The sequence below is a fragment of the Motacilla alba genome, chromosome 2 (assembly GCF_015832195.1).
Source record: "Motacilla alba alba isolate MOTALB_02 chromosome 2, Motacilla_alba_V1.0_pri, whole genome shotgun sequence".
Classification (NCBI taxonomy): domain Eukaryota; kingdom Metazoa; phylum Chordata; class Aves; order Passeriformes; family Motacillidae; genus Motacilla; species Motacilla alba.
In genome coordinates, this window is record NC_052017.1 from 77,368,467 (window position 1) to 77,392,075 (window position 23,609).

At 42.1% G+C, this 23,609-nt stretch overlaps 1 protein-coding gene across 2 annotated transcripts in view; it reads left to right on the plus strand.

Moving 5' to 3' along the window:
• Window positions 1-23,609, plus strand: part of MYO10 (myosin X) — a 161,748-nt gene that overhangs the window by 19,313 nt on the left and 118,826 nt on the right. The window contains exon 2 of one of the 2 annotated variants that reach the window (XM_038162276.1): window positions 15,586-15,684. In XM_038162276.1, the coding sequence (XP_038018204.1) occupies window positions 15,586-15,684 (99 nt within the window). Of the gene's footprint in view, window positions 1-15,585; window positions 15,685-17,366; window positions 17,456-23,609 lie in introns of those variants that run through there. The other variant, XM_038162284.1, reaches the window with a different exon arrangement.

Here is a 23,609-nt window from a genome sequence, read left to right on the forward strand (position 1 = left end):
GGGAAGGCCTAGATTGGATATATGCAAAATTTTTTTCACCAAGAGTGTTGTCAAGCTTTGGATCAGGATGCCAGGGGAGGTGATGGAATCACCATACCTGGAAGTGAAATATATGTAGACATGACACTTCAGGATGTGCTTAATGATTAGTGATCTCAGATGTCTTTCCCAACCCAAATGATTCTGTGATTTTTATGTTAGTTTGTGGGTAGTCTGAGGTATTGGATGTTGTGTACTGAAACATGACTACTTCTTGAAGACAAGATGTGTAGAATGGAAAGAGGAGCTTGCTCTTGGCGCTGGTCTTGCTAGCTCTGGCTAGCAGCTGGATCCCGCTGCCTGTACATGCTGAGCTCACCACAAAGATACTTCTGCTTCGCATGCAAATAATATGTCATACCCCCTTCATATCTGCTGTCATTTCATTACTTTCACCAGCCTAAAACCTGCTGAATTTAATTTCAGTTTTGAATATCATAGAGTCACAGAATTGTCTGGGTGGGAATGGACCTTAAAAACCATTTAGTTCTAACCCTCCTCTCCATGTGCCCTCCCCTTCCCTGGGCAGGGAGACCTTCCCCTAGACCAGGTTTCTCCAAGTCCCATCCAGGCTGTACTTTGAACACTTCGAAGCAGCGGGGATCTACAGGATCTCTGGGCAACCTCACAGTAAAGAGTTTTTTCCTTATATTTAATGTAAACATGCCCTCTCTCAGTTTAGAGCCGTTCTTCCTTGTGCTTACACTACACGCTCTTTCAAAAAGTCTTCCTCCAGCTTTCTTGTAGGCCTACTTTAGATACTGGAAGACCATAAAAAGGTCTCCCTAGAGCCTTCTCTCCAGCCTAAACAACTCCAACTCTCTGTCTTTGTAGGAGAGTTGCTGCATACCCCCAGGCATCCTCGTGGTCTTTCTTTGTCTCTTACATATCTGTCTCAAAGCAGCTGTGTTCTTGCCAGTCTTTCCTCTGGTCTTGCATCAGTTTTTTCTAATATGGGGAAGCACAGCTTTCCACAGCTGGCACTTGCAGGGGCTCTTCCAGGCTGGGGAAAACATGACTGTCAGTCACAGCTGGCAGGTGTTTGTGTGAAGGAAATGGGATCTTCTCCCTAGCTGAGTTTGGCACCTCCACCCAAGTAGCTCACATCAGTTAGTAAAGAGTGTGATCTTATTTCAGACCTGATCCTGGAGAAATGGGGGGAAAAAATTCTGTCTCTCTGCTTCAGCAATGCTTCACTGCTTGCTTGCACTAATCCCCTTGGCTATTAGGAAGGGCTTAGGTGCAAGAGGTTCCCACCTTGATATATGAATGGTGGATCTCTAGGAGACTACAGTGTATAGTCAAAATTATTTGGCTGAGGAGGTCATTTGCCTGCTGACAGGCATGTAGTTGTTCAACCCTGGTTTAATAATGCTTTTGCACACTGGACATAGTAAACTAGAAGGTAGTCTGAACCCAGAAGTATTTCCTTACTCCTGGTTATCTCTGAGATAAATGCCTATTTTGTCAGGGGGTAATGCTTTAAATCACTTCTGCTTAGCTAAGCTCTTCTAATTGCTTTGTGGTTTAGTTTTGGATTAAATCTTCAACAACCTGCTGTACAGTAAAACATGCATGTACACAAAAAAAAAAAAAAATTACAGAAGCAACTTCTTTGTGTCTCTGCTTCACCTACTCCTGCTATAAGTACTAGGTTGAGGTAGTCATTTTTCCTTTTGACAATTACCAGCTCTTGTAAACATGCATTGAAGAAAGGAAAAAAAATTAAATACCAGAGTCATACAGTAGGTGTCTGTCCTTGTCATGGAAACAAGGATGCAGAATGGGAATGAGTAAAGTCTCTAGGTGTGCCTGCAAATGAGGAAACGTGACGCTCCTTTCTGTTGAAAGGTGGAATGCAGATTTTAAGGTACTTTGGAAAAGGTGCTGCAGGCCATGAGTAAGGGTGTGTCACTGCACATCCAAGGAACCTGTGAGCTGCCTTGGGGGGTTTGTCCATAGATGTGAGACGGAACAATATGCAATTACAATGTTCTGTCCAGTGTATGATGTGCAAGTGTCTATGACAGGAGGAGAGAAGGTTTGCTCATATGAAATACATAAAATACTCTGTTTCTATGTTTTCTACTAAAGGTGTACCCTTCTGACAGTTCAGTAGTGAATGAACTGCAAAGGAGTAATTTTATTAAAAATGTAATATATAGGAAAAATGCTAGTAAAACCAATAATGACTTACCATAATGACTCCACTGACTTGCCCTGTAGACATTTCATTTTCTAGTTGCACAAGTGCAGAAGAATCTAAACAGATACCCTAATGAGGGTAGTATTACTGCAAGGAAATGTATCTGGTCAGGGAGAAATGGAGTAAGCAAAAAAGCAGGAGATTGCTTTTCAGGGGGTTGTGACCTTGGGCGGCTGAATATAATGAATGCAGTGTTTCAGGGTGCCTTTTTACCTTGCAACTGCTGCATACCATTGGTATTCATCAGCAGTGACCAGGCTCTGCAGTGGGGAGCATTGCAAAGCATCACCTTTGTTTCTGAGAAGTTTAAAATTGATAAAATCCAAAAGTGTTCAAAGTGCATGCAGGAAACGCTGTCTTTTATCTGAACTTCATGGATTTCTAACTTTACTCACTATATAAACTTTATTGCTAAATCTCCCTTCAATATGGATCCCAAACTCTATTTTATACTGAGTTGTACCTTCTGCCTATATTACAGTGGAGTGAAAGGCCACTGTGCAGCCTGTTTTGGTGTCACGTGTGCTCTGGGAAAGCGGAGATTAGCCCTGATTGACAGTCTTCTGCTCATACTGTGCAACAGCTGAGAAGGAGACTGGGCTGGGATTAAATTTCTCTTCCACTAGTGCCACCTAATTTTCATTGTCCTGTGTGTTGGCAAAGTGAATTAAGTGTTTTCAACTGCCTGTTGCAATTTATTTTTCTTAAAAAACTTAGGATCACAGGTTTGAGAAGTAACTCATAATCAGCTATTTCATATTTACTGACAGCTTTGTGTTTGTTTTATGGTTGGTAGGTTAGATCCTGTTTATTAAAAAAGCCATGAATTTTGAATTGAATAACAAGTTATTTAGGTTATAGACTTCTATCCTTTGCAGTTTGATGCATTGTCTTCATATTTCAAGAGAAAACTGAAAAATATTGAAAGACAACAGTGATCAAATCTTATGTGTTTTACATCTTTGTTCATGACTGAGTTCTAAGATTTGCTGGGAGTCTTTTCTGAGTTCCTCACCTGAGGAGGAGAAGAAGGTAATCATTGGAGAAGGATGGAATGGGAAGAGCTAGCAGTTCTCCTGTCTGCTCCAGGTGCAAGACAAGTGCCCACCAAAGTCTCAGGGAGTGTTTCCTCCCAGGAATCCCAAAATATCAATCAGGGTATGTAGGACGAAAGAAAAGATGATATAGGAAAGTAGAAGAGAGGACACTCTTGTGGGAGGATTGTACACAGGTGCAATAATTTCAGAGAGTCCTCTTAGTATCCTTTTTTTCCAGACGCTGGAAATGTGAATTAATTCTAAAATAAATGGCAGGTGAAATAAACTTTTTTTTTTTTCTGTGTGTAGACTTGTGTGTCTCTTCACAGGCATGCTGGGGAGTCTAACAGAGGGTCGTCCTGCAACTCCTTTTCCCCCACTCCCTCTCTTCTAAAAATAGAGAAAATCTATTTAAACAGTGTTACCCAGATTACTCTTTTACTTAGGTACTTAGTTCTGTTGACTGAAGCTCCCATAATTCTCCAGCAAAGAATCTTTTCCTTTTCTGTGTAGAAGTACAATACCCATAAGTTAGTGTGTTATTAATGCTTTCATACACTGCTGGGATTTAGTAAAGCACTGTTGCCTGCTTGCTTTTGTTTTTTAAGATGTGCATTCATTACTGCATGCAAGGCAGTGAGCTTCAGAAAGTCAGAGGGCAAAAGGCATCAGATAGTATGCACCATAAGAAGTGCACATGTCCTTCTGAGTTACAAAATCTTTCCCACAGTGAGGCTGGTCACGATGTTCTATGTGAGGAGCCAGGCTGAGCTCAGGCAGTGCTCAGCAAGCCCAGCAATGTACCTCGGCACCCCCAGGCTCCCTGTAAGCGTGCATTGTGCTTGCCAGCCTTTCTGCCTCAGGTGCATGGGAATAAGCCAGTGCTCTGCCCTCTAATGATAAAGTGTGCCATTACGTTTTGCTTAATTGGTTGTGTTTTCATCAGGTGATCTCCAGACGGGCAATTTGGAGTTGCTCAGTGATTATTGTGGTTTGCAGTGTACAAATTAGTGTGGGAAGTTGCTAACATTAGCCTTCCAACTGAGGACTTTAGTGGCAGTGTCGGCTCTTTCAGTGTTCCTCCAAATTGCAAAAGGCAAGGAGGGAGAGCATGGAAGGACACTGTTGCCTGCCATTCACTAGGACATCCATGCTCTGGCAGAGGTGTCATCCCATTTTCCAAACCTGCTTCTAGAAACCAGGCAGCACAGGTGGGCTTCAGATGTAGAGGAGTATGATTCCCCTCCTCCTTACCACCTGAATTGTTAGTATTTTTATGTATTTAGTATTTTTATTTATTTAATTTAAGAGATTATTAGGTCCTGGGAATATAGTACTGGCTCCTCACCACCTCAGGTTGTTTCATAACCCATGTTGGACCCATTCTGTATGATGCTGAAAACCTGATAATGTCTGCCCAAGCTTCCCAAATGCGTCTCATTGCTGCTGCTACCCGCTTGTTGCAGGCCAAAAATCCATATTACTCTGGATAAGTGTAGACATGATGTGTTTAATCTTCAGCAGGCTTCCCTGGGCTCCCATTCCTGCCTTTGAGCTGTGGTGTGCTGCCTTGTCCCACCCTGAGGGACCACACGTGTTGGGGCAGGCTGCTGGGCTGCCCAAGTGTCTCATCTCTCGGAGTTGGTGTTGTGTAGGGGTGTTTGTCTCAAATCCTGGTTGTTGGCCCTGAGTTTTGGCAGAGCATATAAACGGGATGGAGCAGGGGCTGCTGGTTGAAGCTGCTCGGTGAGTCCCTGTGGCTTGTGGGAATGGAGGACCTGAGCTCCAACTGCTAAGGTCTGAGCAGCCCAAACCTCTCAACTGCTTGTGGTCAAAGTGTAGCTGGGATTTGTTCCTCAGTGAGGAGTCACACTGGTCAGAAGTGCTTCAGAAAGGCAAGGCTGAAATGCTTGTTGAAAAGGCTACTGTACAGGTGCAACAGCACATCCTAATTTACCAACTGTTCTTCCATTTCTCCTTATTCTGTAGATGTTTACCTATATGCAGGGTCCTGTGGACATCTGAAGGACATCATAGGTGGGCAAAGTTAGCAAAGAGTTCTGGTGTTTGTTGGGCAAACCCCATATAGCTTGCAAAAATTTGATTTAAAAAACAGTAAACAAAGAAAAAACCAAACCAACCAACCAACCAAAAAAAAAAAAAACCCACAAAAAACCCCCCAAAAAACCAAACAAAAAAACCCAAACAAACAAAAACAAACAAAAAAGACCCAAAAAACCCCCAAAACCACCCAAACTGAAGCATGAGCTAGCCAAGTAAAAAAATAATTCAGTGTAAAATACATCCTTCTAATACTACTTCCCTGTGGCAAGAGAGAGATATGTAGCAATCATTTTGTGAAAACAAAGCTGCCAAGTAAAATGAAGCATACTAAATCATCAATTGTAAATTCAGTGGGAGGGGATCAATGCAACTTAGCAAAAGAACTTATGACCTCACATTTAAAATTCTCCTATTTTCAGTAATCAGTCTTTCTGTTAATAAAAGAATGAAACAGCTGTGGTCCATTATTCTGTTTTCTCACTCCTTTCCACACTTACTTTCTTAGCCTTGGAATGGAGTCTTGCTAAATTTTATGGCACCAAAGTGTGACCCATGTCTCTACAAAATCCTGAGCTGTAATTTCAAGCAAATATAGAGCTTGGAAGAAGAGAGGGGGAAAAATACCCCAAACTACTTAAAAAGAATGTGGGCTGGGTGAGTCAGTTTGTTTTTGTCTTATGGCTCTGATCTTATAGCTGTTTTTTGCAACAATTGAGTCTGGAAATACTTTCCTTGCTTGCATATCCCTACTTCAGTGCATGAAAATTGTTCCTGTGTAAACTGATATTTTTGAGTTACAGGGAGACATAAACAAAATACAAAAAAATCCCTCTAATGTTTTCAGACCTGTAAAAGGATCATGAAAACTGACAATATGAAATATAAAGCTAAAGTGGAACCTTTGTGCTTTGATGCCAAGAAATTGAAAAGTGAAAGCTGTAGTAGTATTATTCTTGGGAATAATTTTTTAGCATACTTGTTACCTTGTACAGTCTGCTGTTTTATATGGATTAGTTTTTTTCACACCAGAATCCCACTTGATACCTTGATAAAAAGTATGCTTTCCTGGAATTGCCTGCTTCTTTGGCATGAAAAGGGTAAAAAAGTAAAAGGCTACACTGAGCTTCCTAGATGCCGGGAATAGTCCTTACCTTGCTAAACGTAATTTCTCTTCTTGCTTTTAGGTGCAACACTGGCATTGTATCAGTGATGCTTTTTGATGCAAGAAGGCTTTGACTAATACTACCAGAATAAAAACAGATAGCTGACAAAGACTGTTCAAAGGTAGAAGATGTATATTGATCAGAAATTTCATCTGCTTTGCAAATTCAAATCAGGCTGAATCGTTATACTGCCCCTCTAGACAAGGCATATCCATGCTTGTGTAGCACAACTAGCATCTGGAGAAAAACTAGTACTACTATGTAGTTGTTTCATACTGGATTATCTTCAGAAATTTCCATATCCAGGTACATAGAGATCAGTGTTAAGAACTGAACAGTGCTTGACTGATGAACCTAATGAAAAGTCTAATGTCTCATGAAAACAAATGGTGAGTGCTTCTCTTCAGAACAAATGTGCCAAAATGAAAGTTTTTTTCTTTTTCCACTTAATCATCTTTGAAGTACTTAATTAAGATGTTCCTCCTCAACAAAATGTTTTGAAATGAGACTGAACACATATATTTGCAAGCAGAAGTTCGCATTTTGGAAACAAGAGTCTCCTTGGGCTTAACAGACAGTCAATGAGAAACATCTCTCAAGTTCAGTCTCAAACTAAGCCTTGATTCAGAATGGTTGGTCTCTCCCATGCCCTGTGGCTGGTGGTCATGAGTTGGCTTGCCTGGCCTTTGCTTTGTGTCCCGACAGGAGAGGCAAGAGGAAGGTGAAAAAATAGCTTGGGTGTTTTGCAAAACTTGTGAAAAGTGGTTTTGAGACCTGCAGCAGATGACTTTTAAGTTTTTAAGGGCAAAGTTTTTGAAGAAGAGCGAAGCTCTGTGGCTGAGCCCCAGGAAAGAAGATAGTGAAGAAATTTCTGTCATGTGTTTGCCTCATTGGTCTTTGAAACTCCAGACCCAAGAGAGCAGCTTAAACAAGGAACGAGAAGAGAGTGCTAGCATGATTTCTTACATGTGTGGATTTAAAAATCCTCCCCCTTGATGTGCATTTATAAGCATGTGATGTAGCATAAGCAAAACATTGCCAAGCTGGCAGCTTTTGGGCTGGAGACTGCCAGGCCCAACCAGGCATGGTGGTTGAGCTACAGGCTTTTTGGCAGACTGTTCTCCTTTTCCCTGAGTCACTGGTAGAGCTTAGAGCAGTGTAAAAGCTGACTAGATGATGTGGCAAAGAGTATGTAAGCAGAAGCTAGTGATGATTGATTGATTTGTCTTGTTTGGGCAGTCGTGCTGGGACAACTACTCCTGCTGGCTGCATTGCTGTAGGCTTTGGTGACCGATTCTTAGCGGAGTCTCTCTTCCCCTGCTGCTTTCTTGTGTACTGTCCTTCCTTGGTTCTGCTTTCCTTAGAGTACCTGCTGGAATTTTTGTGTTTGGCTTTGTTCTTAGGGTTTTTTTGTTGCTGTTGTTGTGTTCATGTGTTTTCACGTTTGTGGTCATGACTGCAATTAATTAAAAAAAATAAGTTTCTGAGAAAAATATGAGTGCTTGACCGAACCATGCCATCATCAAAGATGGAACTGCAACTCATATTGAATTCTGTAGACGCAGAGTTAGAGCTTGTTTGGTTCTCAGGATAAATTTTAAGGAGGTTTTTGAGTGTATTGTATATTCCTCTTCAAGAACTCAAATAAGGGGAGAGAATTACATGCTACTTTTAAGATGACCATGAATACACCAGGATGTCTGTCACTTGCCTGGCCATTGCTACCTCCTGCCCCCACATAGACCTGGAGAGAAAGACGTGCAGTGGCCCTAAGCTCCTTTGCCCATATGTGCCCTACATCTCACTGCTGTCATCAGTAGCTGTCTCCTCTTCCTTCTCCTCACCCACATGTTTTCTTTTTGGATTACTTATCTACCTTACTGAGTTTTAACAGATCAAAATCCTGTCTCCTCATTCCGAGCTAAGGTAAAGGGGTGAGAGTGGTGGAGGCAGTGCCATAAGCCAGGCTAGTCTGTGATACCCAGTGATGATGATGTAAAGGAGACTTGAAACTGTAGATCCAGTAGATACAGAAAAGTTGCTGTATGTTTTTCCCTGCTTCGTTTCTGCAGTTCTGTTTGTGGTCGGTTGCCAAGTAGTACTTGGAGCAATGATTTTTAATTTCAGAATTAACTAGTAATGCCATTGTCTTGACTGCACAGAAACTGTTATTTCTTTACCTCACATTTGCAGGCATGAGAACAAGCTGTTGTCTGCTAGCAGCCTGTCTAACTTGACCACAATCAGTAAAGGCAGTAGGCTTTCCAAACTCTTGCACTGTCATGTTTTTGCAGCCATAATGCTGGGGTATGGGTAAGGTAGTCTTCAAAGTGAAAAAAAGTGTTTTGCAAAACTTCTCAAGATAAGTTTGCTGAATCTCTCATGGAAGTCATAACACAGACTGTGCCAATACCAGTAACTCTTCCAGAAAGACTTGATGGTGTCTTCTTGCTGGATTTCTTTAGAGTGCATGATAAAGTTGTTGCTTCCTAGCCACGTGGAAATTTGTTGTCCTCAAGAGCTGACAACCACATCTTCAGAAGCTCTAGCAGAGAAGTGCAATTGCTTTTTGATGGAGTTGTCTTTTGGCTTTTAAGTGAGGTCTGTTAGTGATGGATGCCTTCACACTCAACAGCAGAAGATGAGGAGGAACATGCTTGTTCACCTGCATATGTTGAGAGTAATGTCTGTGTGCTGTTTGTGTTGAATAATAATTGAAAGACAAAATTGAATAATTGAAAGACAAAAAAATTTGTGCAGTTATTTGTTGGGTTTTTTAAAATTTGTGTAGAAAATACTACCTTATATGTGCTGGTGCCTTCAGAGGGCTGAGGAAGGTACAAATTTATTCTGGTTCCCTTTCAAGTCAGTAATAATATATGTTTTAATCCAGTTTCTTGTTTTTAAAGTAGTATACCATCACTGGCTCTGTGCTATATCCAGTTACTGAAACAGGAGGAGATGGAGCCTGTTGAAGGTTAATCAGCAGCTGTTGCACAGACCTCAGAAGCAGGAGAGCTGGTGCTTTGATCTGATGTGGGGGATTGACAGACAACAGAAACATCTCATTTTCAAGGACATTTTGCTCTGCAGGAAACTAACCCCCCTGAACTGGCCTTATATCCCATGGAAACATCTTCATGGCTTTGTTCTGCTTTAAAACAGGAAAGAAAATAGTATTGTGTAAGAGACAGAACTAAATTTATTGAGAGGAAGGTGTTAGTATTTTACTCCTAAGTGTTTTCTGAGGAAATTGTGAATACTACTGTAAGGTTTTGAAAAGTAATTCTACCCCATTAAGCTGGATTAAATATATGCCTTGATTTATGTGGATAATCAGTTCACGTAGTTGAGTTTATGGAACTGAAATTTACATTGCATTTTCAAATAAACTTACAAAGTTGCACTTTCTCTCACTATGTACAGGGTTCAACTAGTTCTTCTCTGTAACTCTGTCCATCCCTTTCCATCCTATCATCCTTGAACAAATACTGCTGATTCCTGACTGTTGGCAGAGAGGGGTAGCCTGGCTGTCGAGAAATGGAGCCCATTGGTGGCCCTGTCTTGGTGCAATTTCTGGAGTGTTTATTGATTTCCCTTTTGTACGTTGCGTGAGAGTAGTAGCCACAGACATTTATAGTAGGTCCCACATTCAGCCACAACTGATGACCAGCTCTTCTGGAAGCCTTTTGTTGATGGAAAGCAGCACCAGGGAAGCCAGGCAGTGCAAAGGAGAGCATCTGGACCAACATTCTGAATTAAAGAGCAATGCATCAGACAAATGGCCATTACTGCTGGTTTCCCTGGAATTAGATATGGAAGAACAGGTCTGGTTTTCTGCTCAAGAGGCTGAATGGCTCATATGTGAATTGAAGTCAGTGAGGAATATTCAGCTTCCAGTGAACTTTCCGTTGAGTAGTCTGGCCAGGCACTTAATATGGTTTTGGGTACCTAAATTTAACTGTTTTCAGTAGCCAAAGCCAACAGGAAAGGGTGAGTTTTCGGCACAATAACTGACTATTAATGTGAAATTAGTGAAGTTGTGGTCTTTTCCTTGATGACTTCTTTCTTTTCGTGGCCCCTCCTTAATTGTCGTCAGTTTGTGACTTAGGAAAGAGAAGGAATGAAGATAAATGTGGTTTTGGTTATCTTTTGCATTGAAAAGATATGTCCTGCTTGACCCAGTTAATAACACCTCTTCCTGTCTCTCAGACTTTATATTTGGAGCCAAGCTACTGAGGTGCATAAACAAAAAGTTCTCTAAATACATATTGACTATTGTTCCTTTCACTTTGCCAAGCCTCAATAGTGACATGCTTTTTGAATGCAGATGCAGCATAACCTACATTCGTAACTCTTAATTTAAAGCAATTTTAACTGTTTTGAATCAACTGCATTGATCTGTTGACTGGATTTCACATTATAAGGTGTGAATGATAAGAACACAGTTGTTATACAGTATCTGCTTTTTCATATGTAGACATATATGTGATATGTATGTATATAAAATGTAATGTGCAGTTATTTTATGCAGCATACAGCATGGATGCATATAAAATCTAACTTGTTAATTAGACTTTTGCAATGAATGCTCCAACATTTTACTTAATTGAGATAAAGTTCTTTATTATTTCTTGATTTTTAGCATATATATCCAACAGAAAGTGAAAAAAGAATGGATTTTTGTCATCTCCAAGGAAGACAAGAAGTAGTGTTTGCATTTTCAGCATCAAAATCTGTGAGGTAGAAGGACCAGGACTTCTCCAGGTGGTCTTGCAGCTGTGAGATTTGCAAAGCTATTTCCTTTCAGTTTTGCAGTCAGGAGAAATTTATTTGCTACGGAAATGGTGGCATACAGCTGTTCTTCTACAAACACTATTCCACGTATTTTTACAACCTTACTTCATGGAAATAAAAAACACTGGGCTATAGTTAGTGCTCCATGGCTTTCTTTGCCCTGTTACCACAGAGGGCTGGCTGTCAGGGAGCTCTGGAGTAACCCAAGACACCAGGCTTCTCCCTGCGAAAGAGGCTGAGGTCAATGTAGCCACAGTGTGCATTGAGAGGATTCCTTCCTCAGGTGGGTCCTGTATGCCAAGTCTTGTCCATAAATTAAGCACTGGTGAAGATTTTGTCACCAGTGCATGGCTAATGCGCTGCAGAGGGATGGCAGCTGGATCAATGTCTGTAGCTTGCACAGTTGGTGAGGTATCTCTTGCCAAGACCTTTTTGTTTTGCACCCATAGGAGAAGGCCCATGGACAGACACTCCATTGTAGAGCTACCTTGCCAGGGAACATGTTGTATTTGCATTCCAGATGCCTCCGGCTTTGTGAGCTGCATTGTTCCAGCCTCCTTTGAATAGCAGCTATTGACCCCTAACAATGTACATTTGTTTAAATCAACCCCTTTCCCTGCTTTAAAAAGCTTATTATAGCACTAGCCCAACCAAGTGAAGGCTTCTGTGCAGGCCCCTTCTTTTCCCCTTCATAGCCAGAAAAAAAAATTGCAGCATTAATTATTTCATTTCAAGATGGAAAACATTCTCCTCCTTCTGAGAGGCTATTTTGAAGGCTGAGGTTTTGGCAAATTTTGTTGCGGCTTAATGTTTACAAGCTTTTCATTGCTCTTGAAAGCATAAACTTCACGTTACTTGAGCTTCTGAGATGCTGGCAAATAATAAACCAGTGGAATAACAGGGGTTTGGTTGTCCTGAAACACTTGAAGAACTTGACTGCATTTTGGCAGATAGGGTTTTTTTTTTTGCTCTTTATGTATGCATTTAGGTGGATTGAGCTCACATAGGAGACAGTAGAGACTGACCAGGACAGACCTTAAGTGCCCAGCAGCAGGCTGGCAAAAGTATTTTGGTGGGGGAGGGGTGGGTGTTGTGTGTAGGTTGGGTCCAAACTCTTTGCTGCTTGGGGTGACAGTAGTACATGCATCCACTCCTCAGGCTGTCAGGTCTCCAGAGCCTGATGGTGACAGTAGCCACCATCATTAAATCCCTTGCAATTTATGTTTGCTGTGGGGGAAAGCTTTGCTGTGCCTTGCTCCTATGGGGTTATTAGGTCAAGGCAAAAAAGACCAGTGAAATAAAAATTTTCTGAGAGCTGGACAACCTTGTAGTCTTTTCATTTATGCCATAATAGTCCCACTAATAGCAAAAAAGCATTCATGTGAAATGTGAAAAATGTGAAGCAGTGGTTGTCTGACTGTGTGGGATGGTTTAATGAGCTGAGGATTCTTTCTTCTGGTGTCCTGTGTTAAGTCAGGAGGATACCATCTCATGAGGTTTCTGGAGACATTACTGTTAAACATGTTAGTAAAGTGTTGCCTGCAAGTTGATGGAGGTCCTACCCGTCTGCTCAGCCCTGGTGAGCTGTGAGCTGGAGTGCTGTGTCTGGTTGTGTGCTCTCCACTGCAGGAGGGGCATGGACATACTGGATAGGGTCTAACAAAGGACCAGAACGATCATGAAAGTCTCTCTCTTAGAACTATGAGCTGAGAGAACTAGAATTCTTAAGCCTGGATAAGGCTCAGGGAGAATCTCACAAGTGTATGTAAATACCTGGAGGGAAGATAAAAGAGGAGGGGGCTCTTCTTGGTGATGCTCAGTGACAGGCTCAGAGGCAGTGGGCACAGGCTGAAACACAGGAGGCTCACACTGAACATCAGTGTGATGTTCACACTGCTTTCACAGCCAGTTTTATGTGAGCCTGCTTGAGCCCCTGGGCTAGAAGCTCACCAGAGGTCCTTGTTAACTTCAGCCTTCCACGATGCACAAATGAAGTGAGGTGGCTGAGGACATGCAGGAATCCCAGGCAAAGCTCAGCTCACCTTGCTGTCACTGTATGGTGTAGTGTAGCATGGGTGCATCATCACATCACCTATCTTTCTGTGCACTCATGCTTATGGATTTTAGACCCATGGTTTCATGGTGAATTAAGTGGGCTCTGCATCACCCAGCCCCAAAGGGCAGATGCAAGCCTCAGGTTTTCACTCTCAGGCACTCTTGGGGACAGTGAGCTGATGGCAGCACCTACATTAATGTGAAAAAGCCCCTTTGTCTCTACATGGTGGTTATGGTAGATATCCTTTAGTACAAAATATGTAGCCTTCAAGTTATCATTGCTCCTGTGTCTGTACCTGAGGGACAGAGGACATTTCTGTTTGCTGGCTCTGGTGCAGAGGTAGCAGAGGAAGTCCAAGAGCAAAGCCCTCACATCAGCCTTCCTTCCTCTGGGAAGTGCAGGGTGAGAGGTACCCTTGAACCAGTCGGCATAGGGATGTTTGTGGTGTTCAAGAGAATAAAAACAGTGCAGTGCCCTTGGTTTTCTGAAGACCAGAGTCTGATGTAGACCCAGAAGAGTAGGTGGAAGTGTTCCAGCTGCTTTACTGGATTCTGAATTTAATGTTCTAGTCTTACCTATTGCTTTTACCACTTCTGAGGAGGTGTCTCCCTCCTGTTTCCCAGTCCCCTGCTTCCCCGCACCTACCTCAGGAACTGGTGCTCTCCTTTCCGCTTCCATCTGCCCTAACCCTGCACTTTTGAGTTTATGAACATTGCATTTATGAACTGCTTCAGAATTGCTGTGTATTTAGAAACCATCTGACTTGAGTGAGGTTTTGGAAGTAAAAGGGCAAATGCCCCACAGGCGTTTTCAGCCTTGAAAATGGAAAGCAGTTTGTGAAAAGATGCAGTGGCAAAAAATAAAGAGGGATGCTCTTGCCTCGTCCTCTGTGTCCAGGTGAGCTCTTCCCATTTAGGGAAACCAAACAGCAGGAGTTTTTAAAATTCTCCATTTTGTCTCAGTGCTGCTATTGTCCTATCATAGAAAGAAGAATAACATTTATTCAACATTATCTAAAAGCATATGTAACTTGTAATGTGGCTGAAGTCCATGATAAGCTCAGGGGCCACTCATCTTAAATATGCAGCTGAAGAAAATCTGTATTTGTCTTGATTATTTATCAGGACTGCACCCCCTCCACCTTAAAAATACTTTAAGTCTGTTCTCTCTGTGAAAATTCAGGCAAGGACAGCCTTTGGATGCTAGCATGCAAAATCATTTGATTTTTTTTTTTTTCTGTGATTGTACACCCAAACCTTATTGTCAGGGTATATCCTGGCACTTTCCTACCACTCCTTTACTTTTTCTTTAGGAGGATATTTGATTGTTCTGGTGAAAAAAATCTCTGTTCTCTGAAAGCCACTAAAATAGCCACTGAAAGCCACTGTTGCCCTGATATGGAGCCAGATGTTTGAAGACAATGGGAGGTAGTTTTGGTTGGAAGTCAGGCCATGGGTCACTGCTGCTAAGTGTTCTCATGCCAGCTAAAGTCTTCTCCTATGCAGGAGCAACTCGCGTGGCTATTGCTTATGGGGTGGCTTTTGCTGCAGCTGTGGCATCAGCTGTGGTCCTCCTCCCTTGTTCTCAATGCTAGATATTTCTGTTTTCTTAAGGCTGCATCTATCATCCCGGTGGTAGATGCAGCATTAAGCTCTACTTGCTCTGCTAGACTGGCTTAGGTGTCTCAGGTATAGTGTCTCAGTGCCTCCATAGCAAATATCAGTTCTTTGTAACCTTTTTTAATCCTCTGCATTGTTGTGCAGCCAAGAGAGGAGAACCATATAAAGGAAAGTAGTTTAGAAAAAAGGTGAAAGATAGAAGTGCTGGGAGTGTCTGACTGAGGTTGAAAATAAACAGGTAGGGAGCCAGCTGGCTCTGTGTGTAAATTCAAACACTGTTCTGTAATTTTACATGTGCTAGCATGAGGCACATGACTCAGAGAATCAGAGGATTTGCTCCAGCTGCTCTTGCCGGCATTTAGGAACTTGTTAAAAAAAAAAGCACTTTAGCATAGTTATCCTGTGTTTACTGATCAAGCAGAAACCAACAAATACTTGCTAAGAGATTATTTTATTTTCTTTCAATTGCTTATTTGGAGTTTGCTTTGTGTTTCTCTCCTATTCCTTGAGACATATTTCCAGAGAAAAATAGTGAGTAGAATTATTTTTTCAAATTTTCTGTTATGTCATCTATAACTCTGGTGTTTTGTTTTTTTTATTGCAGGGGTCTCGGGTCTGGCTGCGAGAAAATAATCAGCATTATCCCAGCACTGTTCATTCCTGTGCAGAAGGAGTTGTTGTATTCAGGACCGACTATGGTCAGGTATGGGCATTGCTCCTCTATGTTTTGTCTTTCTCACAACTCTGTAAAAAATAAGCTTTCACAGAATCACAGATTGGAAGGGACCACAGTGGTCATCTGGTCCAACCTCCCTGCTCAAGCAGGGTCATCCTAGAGCACGTGGCACAGGATTGTGTCTAGGTGGTTCTTGAATATCTGCAGTCAAGGAGACTCCACAACCTCTCTGGGCAATCTGTTCCAGTGCTTGGTCACCCCTTACCTGCAGTAAAGAAGTTTTTACTTGTGTTTGGGTGGAACTTCCTGTGCATCAGTTTCTGCTGGTGACTTATTTTCCTGTTGTTTGGTACCACCGAGCAGAGCCTAGCTCCATCCTCTTGACATCCTCCCTTCAGATATTTATACAGATTAATGAGGTCATTTCATAGTTGCCTCTTCTTGAGGTTGAATAGGTCCAGCTTCCTCAGCCTTTCTTAAGGCTGTGAATAAAAGAGATTTTCCAGACTCTTTACCAAGAGGTCTCAGATGGACCCGCTCCAAAAGCTCCATGTCTCTTGTACTGTGGACTCCAGGACTGCACACAATACTCCAGATGTGGCCTCACCAGGGCTGAGCAGAGAGGCAGGATCACCTCCCTTGACCTGCTGGCAATGCTCTTCCTAATCGTGTCCCAGGTATGCCATTGGCCTTCTTGGCCGTAAGGACACACTGTTGGCTCATGGACAGTTTATTGTCCACCAGGATCCACAGGTTCTTCTGTGCAGGACCCTGCACTTGCCTTTGTTGAATTTCAGAAGATTATTCTCTGCCCAGCTCATCAACATGTCCTGGTCCCTCTGAAAGGCTGCACAACCTGAAATATCGAACTCTCCTCTCAGCTTTGTGTCAGCAGTGAACTTGATGAGAAGGGACTCTATTCCCTCATCCAAGCCACTGATGGACAAATTAAATAACACTGGGCCCAGTATAGAATCCTGGGGGACACCATGAGTGACAGACCTCCAACCAGACTGTGTACCACAGATCAGAACCTTCTGGAATCTGCCACTCAGCCAGTTCCAAATTCATTCTGCTGTCCATAGGCTGAGTTTGCCTATGAGGATTTAGTGAGAGACAGTGTCAAAAGCCTTGCTGACATCAAGGTAGAAAACATCCACTGCGCTCCATGCATCCATCCAGGTAGTTGTTTCAGCACAGAAGGCAATCAGTCTGGTCAAGCATGAGTTACTTTTAGTGAACCCATGCTGACTACTCCTGATCATCTTCTTGCCTCCTTTGTGGGTCGAGATGGCTTACAGAATGAGGTACTCCATCACCTTTCCAGGGATTGAGGTGAGGCTTGCCTGGCTGATAGTTTCCTGTGTCCTTCTTTTTGCTCCTCTTGAAGATTGGGGTGATTTCCAGGAACCTCCTGGCTTGTTTGCTGTGTAGCTTTCCAGCAGATGTCAGGGCAGTTAAAGCCGCCCCCCTCCCCCCCATGTGACTTTGAGGCTGCTGTAATTGCCTAGAAGGGCTTACCCACCTCCTCCTCCTGGTCCAGCAGCCTGGAGCAAACACACAGAGTGTCAGCCTTACTTGTCTGCCCTTTTGTCCTGACCCCTAAGCTCATCATCCACCCTGAAACAGAGTTCAATACCTTCTGAGTGTTGCCTCACTGAGAGGGCAGCTCCACCTCCATGCCTTCCTGGTCTGTTTCTCCTAAACAGCGTGTAGCCCTTCGTGGCAACATTCCACTGTGGGAGCCACCCTACCACATCTCCATAATCATTCTAAGATTGAAGTCTTGCTGACAAAGGTGAGTCACATCTATGCCAACATGCCTGGCGCTGCAGAGGCCATTCTGTTGTCAAGACCCCCAGAGTTATGATGGTGACACCAGCTGTGCATTTTCTCCTTGTGTGGAGGGCATAGTGAGAAGCTAAAAGGTTTGTGAATAAAATATTAATTTTGTATGACCTGAATGTGTAACTTGGTTTTAATAGTTCTTTCTGTTGCCTCTCCAGTCAGTTGCTATGACTGTGTCTGACAAAGCTGAAGTAATGCTGCTGGGTGTGAGAGTCTTGTTCCACATAGGTTGGTGATTATGTAGTTTATTGGAGGAAGGTGGCCTCTCCAAGGTTATATTCCCTTACAGTAACAGAAAGTTGAGGCTGGCACATGGCCAAAAAATAAAAGCATGTCTTTCAGAAACAGAGAACCCTTGCTTTCTTTACATGCCTTTCTCCAGGCAGGAAAGGAACCAGACAGAATTGCAGAGTTGCTTTTGATGGGCAAAATGTAATGTACTCATGATTAAATTGCTGCTGTGCTGGCGCTGTGGGATGAAAATGATGGAGAAACCACATCAGTGAAGAAGGGAAGAGCTGTGCACATCATCTGTCTGGACTTCTCTAAAGCCTTTGACATGGAACCCCACAACATCCTTCCTTCTAAATTGGAGAGATAGGGAGATAGGGATTGGATGGATGAACTCTTTGGTGAATGAGGAATTGGTTGGATGGTTGTGTCCAGACAGTGGTGGTCAAGAGCTGAATTGGTGACAAGGATGTCCCTTGGAGTTCTGGACTGGGACCAGAACTGCTTAGTGCCTTCATCAACAGCATTGGCAGTGGGATAGAGCACAGCCTCAGCAAGTTTGCAGATGACACCAAGCTGAGTGCTGCAGCTGACAAGCCTGAAGGATGGAATGCTATCCAGAGGGACCTGGACCAGCTTGAGAAGTGGGCACATGCATATACTTCATTAAGTTCTATGAGGTCAAGTAGAAGGTCCATGCATTTGGGTTGGGGCATCCCCTGGTATCCATTTAGATTGATTGAGAACAGTCCTGCAAAGAGAGATTTCAGGGGGTGCTGGTGGGTGAAAAGTTGGACATGAGGTGGCAGTGTGTTGACAGCCCAGGAAACAAAGTGCATTTTGGGTTGTATCAAAAGCAGCATTGCCAGTAGGTCAAGGGAAGGAATTCTGCCCCTCTATTCCACTCTCATGAGACCTCACCTGGAGTGCTGTATCCAGCTCTGAGACCCCCAGCACTGAAAGGTCATCGACCTGTTGGAGCCATGGAAGAACGCTGTAGCCATAATATTTTATGAAAATCCTTTTGTCAGGATTTTCTTCTCCTGAGAAGCTGAGGGGCCTCAGCTTTAAGATGTAAACAATTATTATCTGCTAGTGTAAAATGCAACAAGTGCTTCCTTGATTGGTCAATGTAAAGTGTTTCTACTTAATGACCAATCAAAAATGCAGCTCATTCAGACTCTCTGGGAGTCACAAGCCTTTGTTATACATTCCTTTCTATTCCTGTCTCACTTTCTGATGCATCTTTCTCTCTGTTCTTTTAGTATAGTTTTAGTGTAGCATTTTTAATATAATATATATCATAATATAATAAACCAGCCTTCTGAAACATGGAGTCAAGATTTCTCTGTCTCTTCCCTCATCCTAATTACCCTAAAAACCACAGAAGGCCATGGAAATGATCAAAGGGATGGAACACCTTTCTTATGAGGTCAGGCTGAGAAACTTGTGGTTGTTCAGCATGGAGAAGGCTCCAGGGGGACCTTATAGCACCTTCCAGTACCAAAAGGGGGCCTACAGGAAAGCTGGGGAGAAACCTTTCAGTAGGGCCTGTTGCAGTAGTACAAGGGGTAGTTTTTTTATACTAAAAGAAGGTAGATTTAGATGAGATTAAGGAAGAAATTCTTTATTTAGAGGGTTATGAGTCACTGGAGCATGCTGCCCAGAGAAGCTGTGGATACCTGAAAGTCTTCCAGGTCAGGTTGAATGGGGTTTTGAGCAGCATAGTCTATTGGAAGGTATTCCCCTTGCAGCAGGGGGATTGGATAGATGACCTTTACAAGTCTCTTCCAGTCCAAGTCATTTTATGATTTTGTCATCCTTTTCTCTTGCACCAAGTTATTGGTGGCCAGGTTATTGGTTCTCAGATTTGAGACGTTTCATATTTTGACTTTTTTTACTGAAATTTGAAGTCCAGTTAAGTGGAAAGGGTGAAACTATCTCCTCTGTTGGCTTTTTCAAGTGAAAATAAGAAGGCTCCATCACATTAAAGCATCACAATTACATTTGAGCTGCAGTGTAGAAAAGCTGCTGTGTTGTTACACTAACATCCTCCAGGAAATGTCATCTTAAAACAAGCCTTCTCCAGCTCCTCGTATGAGTCACCCACATGCTTCCATGGGAGACTACCTGTAATTTTCACAGGATTTTGTAATTGGATGTGTAGCCATAAAGAGCTTGACTTTGAGAAGTGTTTTGAGCTGCAAAATCCTCATACTTAAGGGAACCACAGATGCCACTGTAAAAGGGTAAAAGGTACAGCTTGCTTTGGTGCCCTAGAAAAGAGTGGCAGACCTAGTGCTGACATCCACCAGCATATAAGTTGCTACTTTATGGTGTTCTGTGTGCATGTTGTGCATGGTGTTACTGCCTTTCCATGGTGTCCATAATGTGAGCTAAAACTTCAGGTAATACGGAAAAAGTCTCAAGTCTTTACCATGATGCCATCCAATTGATTGCTTAGAAAACCCTATTGTTACAAACATCACTGGGCAAAAAATTGCCTCCTTTATTTGGATGTGCATGTGTTAAAATCAGGTGGTGCAAAATGGGAAGGACATAGGATTGGCCTTCAGACCTGTGCTGTGGCATTCCACCTCCTCAGCAGGTCTGAGCTGGCAGCTGCATAGCCCAAGGCATAGTAGAAATTCACTGCATTTGATAACTATAGTCATTTTCCGGGCTTATGGTTTCAGGAGTGGACTTTGTGTAAAAGGACTGTGCTAGCTGACATTGGTCATTTATTATCTTTTCTCCCATTGCTTTTCCTGATGTGCTTTTAGGCCATCCTGCCCTTGCTGTTTGCTTGCCTGTGGGCTGCAGAAGGTTGCAAGCAGTTGAAATGGAACTGAGATAATGCTTGACTATCACCTCTGTCTGTTTGGCAATCCCTGCAATGCTCAATATCACTTTGAAGAACCAGAGAGAAGCAAGGGGTGAGATTGCAGAAATATGGGGTGATGATGCTTTTTGAAGCATGGTTGGTGTATTGATTCCCACATCATTTTGACAGCTGAAGCTCATGTTCAAGTCTAATGACAAACTGATGAAAATGTTGGGACCTTATCAAAGCACGGCATTGTTATTCATCTTCTCTGATTCCTTAGCTTCTACTAGACTTTGCACTTCTCACCTTTCCACTAAGCATTCTGCATGTCTTCTGAAGACATGATTGGCAGGACAGTGGGACTGGGAAGTTCTGTTGTTCCCGCTGGTTTCAGATTTTACTTTCACGAGTCTGGACTTCAAGTCTTTGCCAATGTTGGTTTGCAGAATTATTAAAATTTCTTAGCACAGTACATTACTTCTTAATTTCTTCTTTCTGTTCTGTTGTGAGTTACAGAAATTAATTTGCCACAAAAGTCTGTAGCACCATGCTGTTGTATGCTGAAGGGGTGGTTGTAGGGAATCCTACCCAGTGTGAAGGTAGGATTATATAATGATATTTTAACAAGCTGCATAGCAATTTCTTGATTATCACATGGTGATATAATTCCTCCTCAAGTGTTCTTGTATATATTACCTGAGAGTTACAGTTAAGCAGTTCATTTGCTAATTATTATTATAGACAACTGTGATACTGTTTCCTGCTGTTGTCATCCTCTGTGTGAGATGGTTGTAAAACTAGCTGATTTGGTGGTCTGTGGGAAATACCCAATACATGAGATATGGTGTACTAAAATGGGAATATTACATTGTAAGTTTGGATTTCCCTGAGCAAATAGCTATGAAAAATTCATAGCTCTTTATGAAAAGAAGAAAAATGTGGCACTGTATGGGGGTAGATGAAAACCTCATTAAATACAAGGAGGGGAAGGGTATGTCAGGCCTGTGTTTCAGCACCCTGGCCCAAGATAAAGGAGTGGGAGATGAAAGGTGTGACCTCCCTCTTAGCACACGTTCATGGTGCTGGGCTGCAGCTGGCTCTGGAGTAGCTCTCCAAAGCTTCCTGCAGGCTGGCCTTCAAAATAGGGACTCTGCAGTGACTGGAAAAGCTACCATGTGCAGACAATTCATATGGTAAATATGTTTCCCTTCATAAGCGCAGACCTCATGCTTTCCAGAAGAGAAGATGCTGTACTCATTTGCTAGCTGGTGGGTGGGTCGGTTGTGTTGTTTTTTTTTCTGTTCCATTAGTGCAGAGAGCTGGTGAAGGGCTCTGTCCTGGATGTTTTGGAAACACCATGTCTATGACTATACTGTATTAATACAGTATATTCATACTTAGTAGGAATATATTAAGTATGTCAATGAAGTCTATGAACATTTAGAATTAAAAAAATAGGTTCTAATCTTTCCTTGTGTGTTTAGATACACATTCATATATAAGATGATGTTACAGTTACTGAATTTTTTTTTCATGTTTGAGGATATTTTTGCTGCATTTAGTTTTGGGGTGAAAATGATTTCTTCCTTAAAGATTTTATTTACAGTAAAGCAGACATTTCCTCATTGTCTTACTGCATTTTTAATGAAGTTGTGCGAGCTTATAAAGTACTCAAGTGAATGTTTGAATAAAGTCCTAAAAGCCCTGCTATCATTCTATGCATTGTTTGAAATTACTTACTTGTGTATATTCAGTAATCAATGGTTCCATTGAGAAAAAGCCTCTTTCCAGTTTCTATCCTTTTTTTTTTCTGAATACTGTGAAGTTTATTTCTGATCAAAGAGGACTGCATTGTGCTCCTGACTTGTACAGACACACGTGAAGCTGTCTGCAGTGAAAGCATAGATAGCAAATACAAAAAGCTTGGGGGAGAGTGAAATCTTTCAGAAGAGCTGTGTTGTTTTGCATGGCATTGATTTCAAGAACATTTTTCTAGTCACCTAAATAGGACTCTCTGCTTTTTCTTCCATTTATACATCCAAGTATGTATAAAAGTAATGCCAATAAATATATAATCAGCACTATAAATATATAGTCTGTGGACTAAGGGCTCTTTTTTTTTTTTTTTTTAATGCAATTATTGCTGTTGGTGTAAGTAGCACTGTGTTTAAGCCTTTGAGAATTGAAGACTTCCAGAACAGCACCTGAGAACACACATTTTTAATAACATCTATTCCCTTGCAAGGGAAGAATTGTATATGTGTAAGACATAACTAATGTATGTGTGCGTAGGGGAAATCTTACCGGAACAAACTCATTCAGGAATAAGTAACAGTTGAATCAACTGCTGCAAACTGTCCTCAGTCTGACACAAAAATTTCAGGATACTTGATTGCATACCTACTTAGCTGACTGAGAGAAGCTTTTACATAGAATGTTATAAATAGAAACAGCTGACTGATAATATGCAAAAAATGTAGGCTCTTTAGAAACAGATGTCATATTTCACCAGTAAAAACTTTGTCAGTTACAACAGCTTTCAGGGAATTTTCTTCACAAAGAAGTCCTTCATGGCATGGTGTTATGTCAGCAAACAGAGTAGAGCTTGGTATCCTTAGTTTCAAATCAGAGGCACCTGTAAATGGTTTGGGCAGCCACAAAAGTATTTTTTCCTGTGTGTTTAACTTATTGTGGCTCTTCTGCGGCATTTCTGCATCTCAGGAATTGGAAGGCTACAGATGTTCCTTGTTAAACACAACTCAAGTATGTTTTCCATGGAGGTTTTCACTTTTTTTTTCTTTCTGGTTTGAAGGCTGGGAGAGTTTCTCATTCGTGACCTCAGAAGTTGTAGACCTGGGCTTTGTTTGAGGTTTGGGGTTTGTTCTGTCTGTTTAGCTTAGTTTGGGGGGGGTGGGGGGGTGGTCCTTTTGTTTGACTTTTGAGTTATCAATAAGATCATGTTGATGTTATTTGTGTGGTTATGTCAGGAGAGCTCATGTTTTCCTCACTTTTGGTTTAAAATTAAAAAGAATGCCCCAGATGCAGG